General features: G+C 37.1%; 2 protein-coding genes across 7 annotated transcripts in view; one reads left to right on the plus strand and one right to left on the minus strand.

Moving 5' to 3' along the window:
• Positions 1–2143, plus strand: part of LOC121868462 (spermatogenesis-associated protein 5-like protein 1) — a 26247-nt gene extending 24104 nt beyond the window's left edge. For all 5 annotated transcript variants that reach the window (XM_042369112.1, XM_042369114.1, XM_042369113.1 and 2 more), the window contains one exon: positions 1555–2143. The gene's annotated coding sequence lies outside the window, so the exon portion shown is untranslated. The remainder of the gene's footprint in view (positions 1–1554) is intronic.
• The window catches only part of LOC121868463 (protein PTCD3 homolog, mitochondrial-like), a 17203-nt gene extending 4950 nt beyond the window's left edge, over positions 1–12253 (minus strand). Inside the window, exons 1-11 of one of the 2 annotated variants that reach the window (XM_042369119.1) lie at positions 12128–12253; positions 11251–11353; positions 10796–10993; positions 9476–9605; positions 8080–8212; positions 6877–6973; positions 6330–6464; positions 4259–4460; positions 1748–1875; positions 763–854; positions 472–580 (exon numbers count right to left, since the gene is read on the minus strand). In XM_042369119.1, the coding sequence (XP_042225053.1) occupies positions 472–580; positions 763–854; positions 1748–1875; positions 4259–4460; positions 6330–6464; positions 6877–6973; positions 8080–8212; positions 9476–9605; positions 10796–10993; positions 11251–11353; positions 12128–12198 (1398 nt within the window). In that variant the 5' untranslated portion in view covers positions 12199–12253. Of the gene's footprint in view, positions 1–471; positions 581–762; positions 855–1747; positions 1876–4258; positions 4461–6329; positions 6465–6876; positions 6974–8079; positions 8213–9475; positions 9606–10795; positions 10994–11250; positions 11357–12127 lie in introns of both variants that reach the window. The other variant, XM_042369118.1, reaches the window with a different exon arrangement.
• Positions 12254–13382: the final 1129 nt, after the last annotated feature.

Genomic DNA, 13382 nt, shown 5'->3' on the forward strand with positions numbered 1-13382 from the left:
GTAGGTCACAGCTGGCCCGAACAAATGTTTATTCCCTTTATGTTTTTACCTTATGATAATTTTTTTTAATACAGTACTATTTTTCCACATTCTGTATGGATGATTCTGTGTGCATGTAACAGTGAAAAACAAAAACAAAAAAAAGAATATCTCCCCAAAATTTCAAGTTAAACACCAGCTCTTAAGTACTACTGGGTGGCGAGTCGGCTAATATCTCCACTGATATTATTCCTTATTATGCCTCGTTTAGGATATTGTTCCATGTTAACACCTTCCCTCATGTCACAAATTCAAAAAGATTTATGAACTGTCTTTGAGGTAACGGCCAGAATAATTAGCCTATCCCTTCCCAGAACAGAGCCTTCATGAACAGATTCACTAATAGAAACAAACATTACTCAGTGTCAGCAATATATTGGGGGGAGGACAAACTGAGCCTTCTAATTAAAACATTAAATAGATTTTGCTTACCCCCATTACCCCAGGTTCTGGAGTATATATATGTGGGACTAATTCCTGGTACAGTAACATGAAGTCATCAATAGTCAGAGATGAACAAGCCAGTCCAAAATAGTGACGACTGTGGAGGGAACAATATTGTATTACACACATCTCCAAAAGAGTCAAGTTCAATATAATTGTCAAAAGTATTATATAAAGCCTGCATTAAATTATCACCACTTCAGCTATATAAAAATGACATAATTGTATGCACTATAAATATTACTTCATCACCCCACTACCTGGTTAAAGTCTACTTACTAATAAATGGATTCTTTATACGAGTCTCCGATCAGATCATAGTTACTACCAGTGTGTAGCAAGTCATCCACCCTCCTGGCCACATCCAAGCTCTGCAAAATCAAATATTGTTTGTGACAGTAACAATATGGTGAGTGTGACAGTAACAATATGGTGAGTGTGACAGTAACAATATGGTGAGTGTGACAGTAACAATATGGTGTGTGACATTAACAATATGGTGAGTGTGACAGTAACAATATGGTGAGTGTGACAGTAACAATATGGTGAGTGTGACAGTAACAATATGGTGTGTATGACATTAACAATATGGTGAGTGTGACAGTAACAATATGGTGTGTATGACAGTAACAATATGGTGAGTGACAGTAACAATATGGTGTGTATGACAGTAACAATATGGTGTGTGACAGTAACAATATGGTGAGTGTGACAGTAACAATATGGTGTGTGTGACAGTAACAATATGGTGTGTGACAGAAACAATATGGTGTGTGACAGTAACAAGATAGTGTGTGATAATGACAATAGTGTGTATAATAGTGAAATTACTGTGCGAGTGACAATAATGTTTGTGATAGTAACAATATACGTACTAAACTATATAAGAAAAAAAATCACTATCGTGCTCAAAAACAAAATCCACATTATACTATTTATAAGGTTTTAGGCTTGGGAATGGTGGAGAGCCTCAGTCCACCAGCCAACCACTGTGCCTCCCACAAACAATTCATTTATTACTTTTAACTTATCTTATTTTATAGTTTTATATTAGATTTTCTTTATTTCTAGGTCACATTGGAGCACTGAAGTGATATCCATGGCAAAGTAGAGCAAGAGCAAAGAAATTATATTTTGATAACTTTTATGGATTCTTATATAAGCAAACGCTGCAGCAGTTGACACTCAGTTGAGAATTATGAATATATGACTGCAGAATGCTTGAGATAAGTAACAGGTACCAGCAAATTTAAGAGCCTCTCACCTGTACATGGTTGCGGCTAATACCCATAGCAGTGACGAAGAAGAATGTGTCTTTAGGATCCTCAACACTGAACTCCTTTCCCTCAATGTGGTCAAGGATATCAATCAAGATATGACTTATGGGTCCCCCTGAAAAAAATGTTTTAAAAGAGTTATTCACTAAAAATTGACATACATTTGGATATTTCCAGTGATAATTTTTCTTAGCGACAATACATATGTGTAAATTCTTATCTTACATAAATATTTTAATACATGAATGCTTTAATTCTGTTATTTTACACGAGTCATCAATCATCTTCAAAGCCATAGTTCAAGTGTCTCAGACTCGTATGTTTGTCTCCAATTCTGCAGATTGCTAAATATTTATTTATTAATAAAGAATATTTTCCTTGTTGATTTACATTTTTCTCCTTTTTACATGAACTGCTAAACAAATTATCAAATATCCATGGATCCTTATACAGGTACAGTAAACCCTTGTTATTCACGGGGGTTAGGTTCCAAGGAATGGGGTGAATAGGCAAAACCATGAATAGCAACTTATACTACCTTAGTGTTCTACTGTATACCTATACCAAACAACTGACCAGCCGTGGCAGCACTCATCCCCTCTGTTAACTTATCTAATAATTTGACTTTCTTTGTCAGGGTCATCACTGACTTCTGCCTTTTACATTTCACTCCACTAGCATCACTAGCACTGACACTTGGCAGTCTTTCAGGGGCCATTTCACACACAAACACTAAAGTTTTGAGAGTACAACACGAGATGCTGCGCGGGGTAACTCATTGTGTGCAGGAAAAGGCTCGCAAGCTAGCGACCATAGCCACCATCTGCTTACCGTGAATCGTCGAAATCGTGAACTGTACACCCGAGAATGGCAAGGATCTACTGAACAGGTATTGTACAAGTTAATAATCCTTTATCCAAAATTTCTGAAATCGAAAAACTCCAAAGACCAAAGAAAATTCTAGAAGATTCAGATAATGTTAGCCATGCAGCTGACATGAGCCGAGCCAAATGCACCTGACCATTACTTCAGTTTGTCCGGTGGGAAACTCTGTTATTTGTTAAAACTGTTTACAGCCAGACACTCCTTATACTGATGGTTTTGGCTTGTTATTTTATTGTGAAAGTGTTAAATAGAGCAGCAGATGCCCCTATTGGTCACAGTGAGATAAAGACAAGAAACCACCACTCGTTATCAATAGCAAAGGAAATGAAGATTCGTTCATACAGAAATTTTTCCAGTCAACAAAAGTAATAAAACACTTTATAAATGGTGTGAGGCCACCACCTAGTACGGGCACAAGTGTCACCGTGCCCGAGAGATACTGTACCACCACAGCAAGTTTCAACAAGGTTTCCTCTATCACAAAGTGTGTCATATGTGGATGATCCAGCACCTGTTGTGAGTGAACCCGAGGCTGGGCCGTCATGGACGTTTACGGCCTCACACGTGGAAGAGTAATGTTTCAAAAAGGATTCGTAATGAAGGCAAGGCATACACCAGGCGTATGACCCAAAAAATTACTACCAGCAAAGCAGGTACCAGCATTATACAGTATACTGTACAATACACGTCCATTAAATAAAGACATTTACTACACTATTTACATACACACGATCTTATATATCTGATAAGAACATATAATTGAGCACCATTAAACAGTACAGTTCCTCCCCGACTTACGACCTGCCTCAGTCATACCAAAAATTTGTCAAATTACGTATTTTCGAGTCCCAATGTTAGTGATTGCACTGTGTACTGACAAAATTTTCGTTTGTAATTCACTTTAAAATGGCTGGCAAGCTTAAAAGTGAGTTTTGTGATGCTGAGAAGAAAAAGACACCCATTTTAGATTTTCTATGTATTATTTAAGCATTTTTGACTTACGACCATTTCGACTTACGACCTGGATTTGGGTCCCTAACCCCGTCGTAAGTCGGGGAGGAGCTGTTCAATAATCCCTAATTATTCATATACAGTATTTCATATTTATGCCTTCAACAATTAATAACAATTTCTAGCATCATATTTTGCCTCTGTAGGTTTCCAAGCTAATTGTTTATACGATAGAGCTTTAGTGTCACAATAAATACCCCTCATGTAACATTACAATGAGAACTTAATTAAAATTCCAGGATATTCACTGTCCTAGATGATGTCCAATTACCAGAGGATTGATTGATTGTGGTAATTACATCCCTGGTGACCCAACAGCTTAGGTCATATGCCGCCCAATTAAAATAAAAGCTTACACGACTAAAATCATAGTATGTAAGGTATACTGTATATACTTGTCACACTTGCCAGATGCTTCTGGTGTCATTGTACAGGGGTACCTAGTGACAGCACTAGGATCCCGCTTCCTCTATCAAGGAATAAACAATTGAAATTAAAAATTGAATGTAAGGTAAAAAACATAAATATTTAATAGTATAAAACTTCCACAAAAAACATTTAAATCAGAGGAGGTCGTGGAAATTTCAAGAAGTAAAACTCACGTTCTCGGCAGTGTATAGTCAGCAGGTAATAATATGATGCCAGGGATGGTTGGATTCCGAGGCTATTGAATTCGGCGAGGACCTGAAGACTGATCTGCCGTGCCTGTCGCCAGCTAGCCACCTGACCGAGGGCTTCCAGAGTACTGTTCAGTGTTCCTAAGTTTGGGTCAATACCTGATTCTGCCATGGTAGTCAACAGTTCCTGGAAATGTAGGAAAGAAAATCAGAACAAGAATGGAGACTGTAAGGCTAAGTTACTTGATGAAAGACTCAAAAGTAAATTTAATGAAATCCACACAGCAGTCTTTGACCCTTGTTTTCTTAGTTAAGATGTATGAAAATAGACACTGCCCAGGTAACGGATGGGTTAAGTTCCTGGAGGCTATCCACAAGTTGAATTATCCATAAACCAGAAGTAACCCTTCTATGGATAATCACATAGTACACATAATGTACTGTATATACAATTACAGTACTATACCTACACACTACAATGTACTGTAATTACAAAGTAGCAATAAAAGAATAGGAAAGAAAGATAAGTACAGTACACAAATACAATTAAGTACAGTAAATACAAAACTAGCGTACAAATGTATATTGCAGCAAGACCTCGCTTAAGTGCTGTTCCAGTTAATGTTTACTAATTGCGTCGATACTATTTCTATACCCAGGTTCCACACAACGTTGTGTACAATGAAAGATAAAAGTCGTGTCGTGAAATTTGGTGAAAACGTATGCCGAAGGGCTCAACTTTTGGTGCGCTCTGCCTTGTGGTAGGGAGCTCATAATGTTTCACGAGTTATATTTAATATTCGGACAAGACCTCGACACGACTTTTGTCTTTGGTGTACAATGTCACCGAGGAGCATCATTTTCACTTAAGCCTCTGCTGAGTGTGGATGCCGTCGAGTGTTCTGTGTACCTTATGTTCACCTTGTTTATGTTTTTTGCTCTACTATGCCCATTGATCAGGCTTCAAAGCAAACAGCAAGCAATTCTGCTAGTTGCAAGAAGCAATGGAGAAGCATCAGTTTTGTAGTGAAGATGTCAACAAGTGTGCTGTGGATATAGTGGTAGCGTTGGGTATACCCGCTACCACGGTGCGCACTATTCATGCAAGCATTCAATCATATAGAGGAGAGACTATATGCTGGCTGAAGATGACCCTAATAGAGAACGTAACTCTTGTGCACTGAAATATCATGGAGAGTTTCTGATGCTACTACGAACTGTACAGAGAAGAAGAAGCAAACCAAGCAGTCAACACTGGATTTTTTTTTTCACGAGAGGAAAGCAGACAGCAGGAGAAGAAGCACAAGACGATCCCCACACAGTGTGTTTCAGCGATGCCCCGCCACCCTCCCTCCCACCGCTCACTTACTTCACCTTTGGCCACCAATGAGTACAATATAAACTTATCCCCCCTTATTTGCAAGGGTTACGTTCTTGGAAATAACCACGAGTCGAGAATTGCAAATACCGAATTTAATACCTCATGGAACAATAGGGTATGGTACCATGGCTACCAAGAATACCAGTTTTGTCATATATTTTGGGTTAGAAATGATAAAAAATTCAGAGATGGTGTTGGTTTTTGTATGGAGTGAGTTTTTCTAATACAAATTCATAAATTTTAATAAAAATAATTGTTTTCTCTATGTATAATTCAAGTCTGAGTACTACAAGTATATATAAGGAAAATGAAGAGTGTGTGTGTGTTGTCACGATAACAAACTTAACAGAGTGTAAAAGTATCTGTGGCAGTACTGTACTACACTAATACTGTACCTAATATGGCTGTGTCCATCATAAGGTATACAAGTTGATTATTGGGAGATGAACACACACAAAAATTAATGAATATCTTGATTTTTTTTCTTTCTTACCATAAACTGGAAATCTATCAGAACAATAATAAACTAGAGGTATTATTCAGCAGGTAACTACGAGTGAGAGCAACAAAAGCTTTTCCAGAGTCAATTGTTTGTTCCTTTCACTGTACAGCTCCCTTGAATAATAAAAGGACTATATGAAGCAAGATACTATACTATATTATGGGTGAACTTGCCTTGACTAGCTGCCACCGAAGTTCAAAGGCATCGCGGAGATATGAAGCAACCCGGATGAGAGAGTTGTAAGTGTGAGCATCCAGAGGAATATCCTTCTCCCTGCATTCCTGATAAAGCTGCCAGGCTCTGTCAACCTACATGAAAATATCACATGCAGGTATTATATCACTAAATTAATTACCCATAAAAAGTGTTGAATCACACTTTTATCATGTGAACAAAGCACATATTCTTCATGTACAAAAAGGGCTTCTATTAAATTCTCATGTTCACTTCTATCGATTACAATTATATTTAAAAATAGAAAATTTACATCTCCAACACAATACGTAACAGTTGTACACCTATACACAGCAGAAGTTGGCTGGGTAATGAGGTTAGGTTCCTGCACCTCTCATGACCTTCCTAATTGTGGCAGACTATTTGTGTAATCTCTAGTCATTGTGCGTGAGTGTGTCTGTCTTAGATACAGTATACACAGTCAATCTTTACAGTATATGGACAATATAGTGTAGGTAGTTAATCATCTACTGTATACAACCATACCTGCAAGTACTGAGCCATACCACGAATCAGGGCACTATATGCTGCAGGTCCTCTGTTACTTAAAGACTCGAACAACTCTTCAGCAAGTCCGTTATCTCTGAAAAGAAAATTATACAATTTAAAATATAATAATTAAAGTCAAATACCTTATCTCTTAAAGCTTACAATACAGTACACACATTTGAGACCTTTTTGTGGATCTACAGAATTGCTTATTTTATATAACCAAAAGCCGAGTCTTGAACAAGGGAAAAAAGTGTACTGTAAGTGGCAGATAGGGTACGGCTTCTCTCCAAACTTTAGCATGATGGAAGCCCAGACATAATATTAAATGGCTAAAGTTAATTATATACTGTCATCATTAATCATACCAGCTTTGACTCTTCAAAAATCCACAGCACACACATACAAGGGCAATTCTATTTTAGGAGAAAATATCACTAGTGTTTGGGTACAACTAAAACTTGACATAATCTAGTGGGAGTACTGTACAGTATATGAAAAAATGCATTGCTCTTCTTATCCTCATAACACAAGATTCTTGACTTTAAATATCTGTAATTGGTAACAACCATAACACAATACTGCTGAGTAAACTGTTTTGTAAAATACTTTGAATCATACTCTTTATATTAACCCCTCCCCACACACACAGATTTTTGTTTGCTTGGCACTGGCATTGTAAAGCCTTTAATATCAATGAATTTAAAAGCCCAATCACATGTAAATGTGTATAAACCATTGATTTTTTTTTTAAACTGCAACACCTTGATAGATCTAACCATTCACGTTACTTTATCCTCTTCACAACTTGTCAAGTTATTAGTTGGGTGATTAGTCAAGTCCAAGTGTGTGTCAATTCTGGTGATGTAACAATGTTCTCTAGCAAGTTTTTTATACAAGTTAACAACTCTTATTCCAAAGTTTTTAGTTTTGGCAAGTAACTGTACTGATAACTTCTCTAATCTGAGGCTGTGACCTCATAGGAGTAGCCAACCACTGACTCTAGATATGTAAAGCTTACTTTCTAATGTTCTAGTAACTCTTGGGAAGTGAGGTGCCAGTGTCAAACATAAAGTTTTGAAAGCCCATCTTTAGACAGTCTCAATCAATTGAAAATATTTGGTACATCTTGGAGACCAAGCAGAGTTATATTCTAACACATAAAACATGTCAAAGAAAAAATCCGAGATAATTACTTACTTCCATGTTTTCCTGACTGTCAGGACACCTTGGCGGTACCAGCGCTCTTCAACCCAGTCTTTATCCAGGGGGTCCTCACAGTTGTAATAGGAGACCAGTTCAAGAAGTTCCTGGCGAACTTTATCACTCAACTCTACAAGAAAAAGAATGTGTGTGAAAATAATATATACAGTACATACACGTTATATAATAATAAAAAAAAGAAAAATGTGTCCACGAAAAAGGAGTAAGGCATGAAGCAGATAAGTCTGCTCGGGTGGTATGAACTTACCAAACCAAGGAAAAGGAAAACATTGGTAAAACAAGTGTATAATTCAGAAGTGGATGGTAGTAGGAAGATGGGAAGACTATGAGAGATAAGGGAAAAGTAGTGTGTGTGTGTGTGTAAACAAGTGGAGAGTATGGCATGGAGTGATTTTTGGGGGGGCAAATACATTCTGCTGATGCTGCCTGTGTGAAATAACAGAGGTAAGAAACCAGAAGGGTACCTGGGGCCTTGTTGTGGAAGGGGAGTACTAGTGTGAAATGGTTAACTATACATACACTAAACATTTTTTCAGATTTCACATTAGTACAGTACAGTATATAATGTACTGTATCTATAATGATTACCAAGTCTTCATTTCTTTCCTACACTATTTCCCTGTTTCTACCTCTTAGTGCTTCATTTGTTATACTTCTCCTATCTGTGACTACTGAATTAGGGCAAACTATGTGCTTTTCTTTTTTCTTCACACGTCCTAACTCCTATGGCTGGAGCAGGTGCAGTACAGGATTATTTAACTAAATATGTGTGTGTGTTTGGGGGGGATGATTGATCCTACCTTACACAGCTACAAGAACTTAAGTTTACATTTTGACACACACACATGGGACTTAAAAAACAGGTTTTCTAGCTTAAACTATCTTTTAATATAGGTACATTTTAAAATTAATTTCTGGGTTTTTGTAAACAAATTTGTACCATTTACACAAACCACAAGTATTTGGTATAATATAAAGGTCAAGTTTAAAGCATGCTGTGAATGCTTAAGCCTCATAGGTGCATTATTGACGAGCCTTGGTGTAGTGCAGAGCATCAAGGTTCAAGAAGTAAAGCAGGGGAAAGTTTTATGATTAGATAAGCACAGAACCAAAGTAGGCCAAGTGACGGTATGCCTGAAGACAATATGTATGATGTCTTGAACTAGTATTAATTATATCTGCACTAACAATGATACAATCTGTCACTTGAATCACTTCAATATATTTCACTGGTTCCAAAGTTATGGTAATTTGAAGGTTTGTAAACTTTAACTGCATTTTTCTCCGTTTTTCATTTACGACGCTTGTCCTACTTAGGTTGTGTGTGCCTCAAATACAGTGTAAACAAAACTAGAGCTTCTTTACAACTTACCAACAGCCTTAGACTTGCAGATATGATACACAGTAATGGCATCTGACACTGAACATTTCTGGATCAGGTCATGAAGGGTTTCCTCACTCACATTGCTCTCTTCAGTGTAAGAAGTTTTGGGGAAAAAATCCTGTAACAAAATAACTATCATTTTAAAACATCAGAACACACACACAGCCATTTCTCTGTTTACCAACTCTCAGTACAGCTGGTCCCTTTAGTTGTCATTTCACATATTCGTCGCTCATCAATGAGGGAACGATTATCTGTTACTTGTCGTTTATGCCCTGTACAGTACTGTATATTCATTGTTTGGTCAACTATACTCTACTTAACTTGGTGGAATAATAACTCAACACATATTAATAAAATAAAACATAAGTTGCCATTTCTTTTGGCATGAATACAGGAGCTATTAGCATGTGTACCCTACATATCCCAGGTGCTGCTGTACATTATGTGCCTAAAATGGAACAAGAAATTTCAGTAGTATCAATATGGAGTGTACAGAGTTATATTTAAATATGACAGTGGTTACATGAGAATGAAACTTTACAAATACAAATAAATATTAAAGGTATATTATGAAAAACTGTTTCAATGAGTTCTTAGGTAAATAAGGTGAAGGGAAATATGTGGGCCATCAGAGTTGAATATCACATCCCAGTATAGAGTACTGTGGTATGTACGTGGACCACTGTGATTGGTCCTGGTCGTGAGGGGGGAGACATGGTGTGTTTCAGGAGGCGGTTGAAGAGCAACCGTCACGGGTTATGGTCGGGAATTGGATATCTCATCTCCTACCTCCAGAACCTTGAGAATTTTTGTGTTATTGGATCTCTCACTGCTCCAGGTTGATTAGGGATACTGTACTGTACTGTACTGTGCTGTGCCTTTAAAGTAATATTAGTGCTACCAGTGTGGAGAGGATTATTTAATTTAGTAGAGTATTGTCTATATTTTCCCTTTGAGTGGTGTTTGGATAGATGTGTGTTCAAGTGAAAAGTATCATTTATTTACCATTATTGTGGGAAATACCTAACTAATAATTTATCATTATTATTTGTAAGTATCCACATGTTTATAGATTTTGTATAAAAGTGAAGTTAACTATTTTGAGTTTCTATTAAAATATCATAATTTAAACTTCAATATATTTTTCCCAACACTCAGTAAAACACTATAACTTATTGATACTTGGGAGCTACCTTTAAAAGTACGTATATTTTGTTGGATTGGTCAGATAACAAACCAGTACATTATAATAACAAGGAACATACTAGAACACCTTATTAATGATTCAAAATACACAAGACTCACCTCAATAAATGGGTCATCTGGCCGGTGTGTGAAAAGACTGGCATTTTCATCACGTATGCATCGTGCAGCCTTACGTCCAGCTTCCTTGGAGAGGGAAAAGGTCCTCTTGACAAGATTGGAGGCCGGTGTTAAGTAAGGATCATCGTGATACTTGTAATGTGGTCCTGAGGTGTCGCGACTCACAGTGCTTGCCAGCGCCTAGAAAAGATTCCACAGCATTATTCTTTTCAAAAATACCTATAAAAATGTAGAAACAGAGGAGGAGCATTCAACTTTTTATATACAGACATCATAGCTCATACCAACTGTTTGTATGTAATATACTGTACAATCATAGATGCAGCAGCCAGGAGGGTAGTGAGGTATCTGTACTCTGCAATCACTTTTTTATCTTATTAAAACTCATTCCATATTTGTGTATCAGCGACCAACATACAATACTATAATATCTTTACCTCAAGTATAGCTGTTGATGATCTTGGTATTCTGTTAGGTACAATAATCTTGTCAGTGCTGAGTTGTGATGAAGTAGTCAGTCCATGATGCAGGATACCAGTGCTGCTGAAACAAACATCAATTACAGTATAATGCAGGTTATTATGGTTCATACATTTAGAGTAGTACTGTACTTTGCAGGGAATTTCAGGATACAGTTTATCACTAATAAACTATTCCAACTACAGTACACTTACAGTAACAGTAAGTTCACCCACGGCAGGTGTTAGGTTAACTTAAACTTTTAAATAAACACTTTTTAACACATTTTCCATAACTAAGACAGTGTCCGCTATAAAACAGTGTAATTGCTGAATTTTTTATATTCGTGTTCTATGAAAAATCAGCGGCTTTGAAGTCATAAATAATTACCATCGTAGTTAAGGCAAATGTGTTAAAATGTGTTTATTTAAAAGTTCAACTTAACCTAACCTAACCTAACCTAACCTAACCTAACCTTAACCGGCTAATACTGAAGACTATATCACAAACATAAATAAAAAATAACTCATCAGCGGTGTAGTCGTCAATATTAGCCCCTGTTTGACCTGATGACTAGTGACTGTTTAAGGAATAAAATAATATAATCTACATAGTTCCTACCCTAATGGCCTTGTCCCATGTGGCTCCACTACTAACGAGAGAATATATTTTTTTTAATAATTCTCACGATATCATAATTGAACGTTGACTAATATATACAATTAAGAATCTTTACCCACTAAAAATAAATAATATTATTAATGACTTCATGCCGGGAGCCTCACACCACACCTGACACCTTACACCTGTTGTCTCTTAATTATCTAAAGTCTTTAATATAGTTTGGTTACTCACTAGACACTGGATCTTTTCATTAGACTGTGAAGTAATCTAATTGATGTTCTGCTGGACAAATTAACAGACATAGTTTGATAATTTAAAGACCTCAGCCAATTAAAGGTAGAGTTGTTTACACACTGCCAGGAGGGATAATGTTAAAATATTATCACGAACATACATGATTTATTTTATTTTTAAGTTACCTGAACTTTAGTTAAAAAAGATTATATAATAAAAGAGGATAGAATTTTTTTTTGACTGGATTAAGATAGGTTTATTTACTTTGTATCTTCTGGAAAAAGATTAGGTTACTACTTTTGTTCGTGGTATTCTTTATCCCTTACTCTTACTGTAACAATTATATCATTAAATAGAGTGAACGTAAAATAAAAAACTTATTTTGTATAAATATAATTAATTTTTATGAAAACAATATGAGGCTAACGAGCAGCTAACGAGCCAAACAGTGGTGAAGAGTGATAAGGTAACACCCACTGGTTATTGACATGGCAGGGGGGGAGGTCTGGTCCCCTATTTCACCAGACAATTCCAATACTTTTTTTCTCTAATACAGTATTGCACTCAGGCGTTTTTTTGTATAGTAAAAAGTAATTAGTATTGACTTTAGAATATCTCCTAAAATAAAGTACACATGGCCTCAAAATGCCCATAATAAATAAAAGAAATAAGGGTATGGGGGCTGGGTGGGCTTGTAGTGGATTCCTCCCCTACAGACACTCTCTTTTCTACCTCCACCAACCAGCCAGCAACACCTCCTGCTCCTGCCTGGTGGTCCTCGACGAGCATGGTGACCCACAAGCTGTCCTCTAAGCACCCTCACCAACCAGCTCTCTCTACATCACACTTGTAACCATGCTGCCACTTCCCAGCACCAAGTTTCCTTCCTCCATCCCATCCTGAGTGTGACCAACCCTCGCCATGTTTCCTCACCCACAATTTCTTGGAACCTATTGTGTTTACCATTGTTGTTTTCAATCTTGGCACATACTTTTACTTATCCTCTTGGCCACTGATCGGCTTGTTTCCGTTTAGGCGGTCGGTTACGTCTCTGTTACACACTGTAAGCAAGTACTGGCTCTGGTACACACTGTAAGCAAGTACTGGCTCTGGTACACACTGTAAGCAAGTACTGGCTCTGGTACACACTGTAAGCAAGTACTGGCTCTGGTACACACTGTTAGCAAGTACTGGCTCTGGTACACACTGTTAGCAAGTACTGGCTCTGGTACACACTGTAAGCAAGTACTGG

Source organism: Homarus americanus, unplaced genomic scaffold (genome assembly GCF_018991925.1).
Source record: "Homarus americanus isolate GMGI-L3 unplaced genomic scaffold, GMGI_Hamer_2.0 scaffold21930, whole genome shotgun sequence".
NCBI classification, from domain to species: Eukaryota; Metazoa; Arthropoda; class Malacostraca; order Decapoda; family Nephropidae; genus Homarus; species Homarus americanus.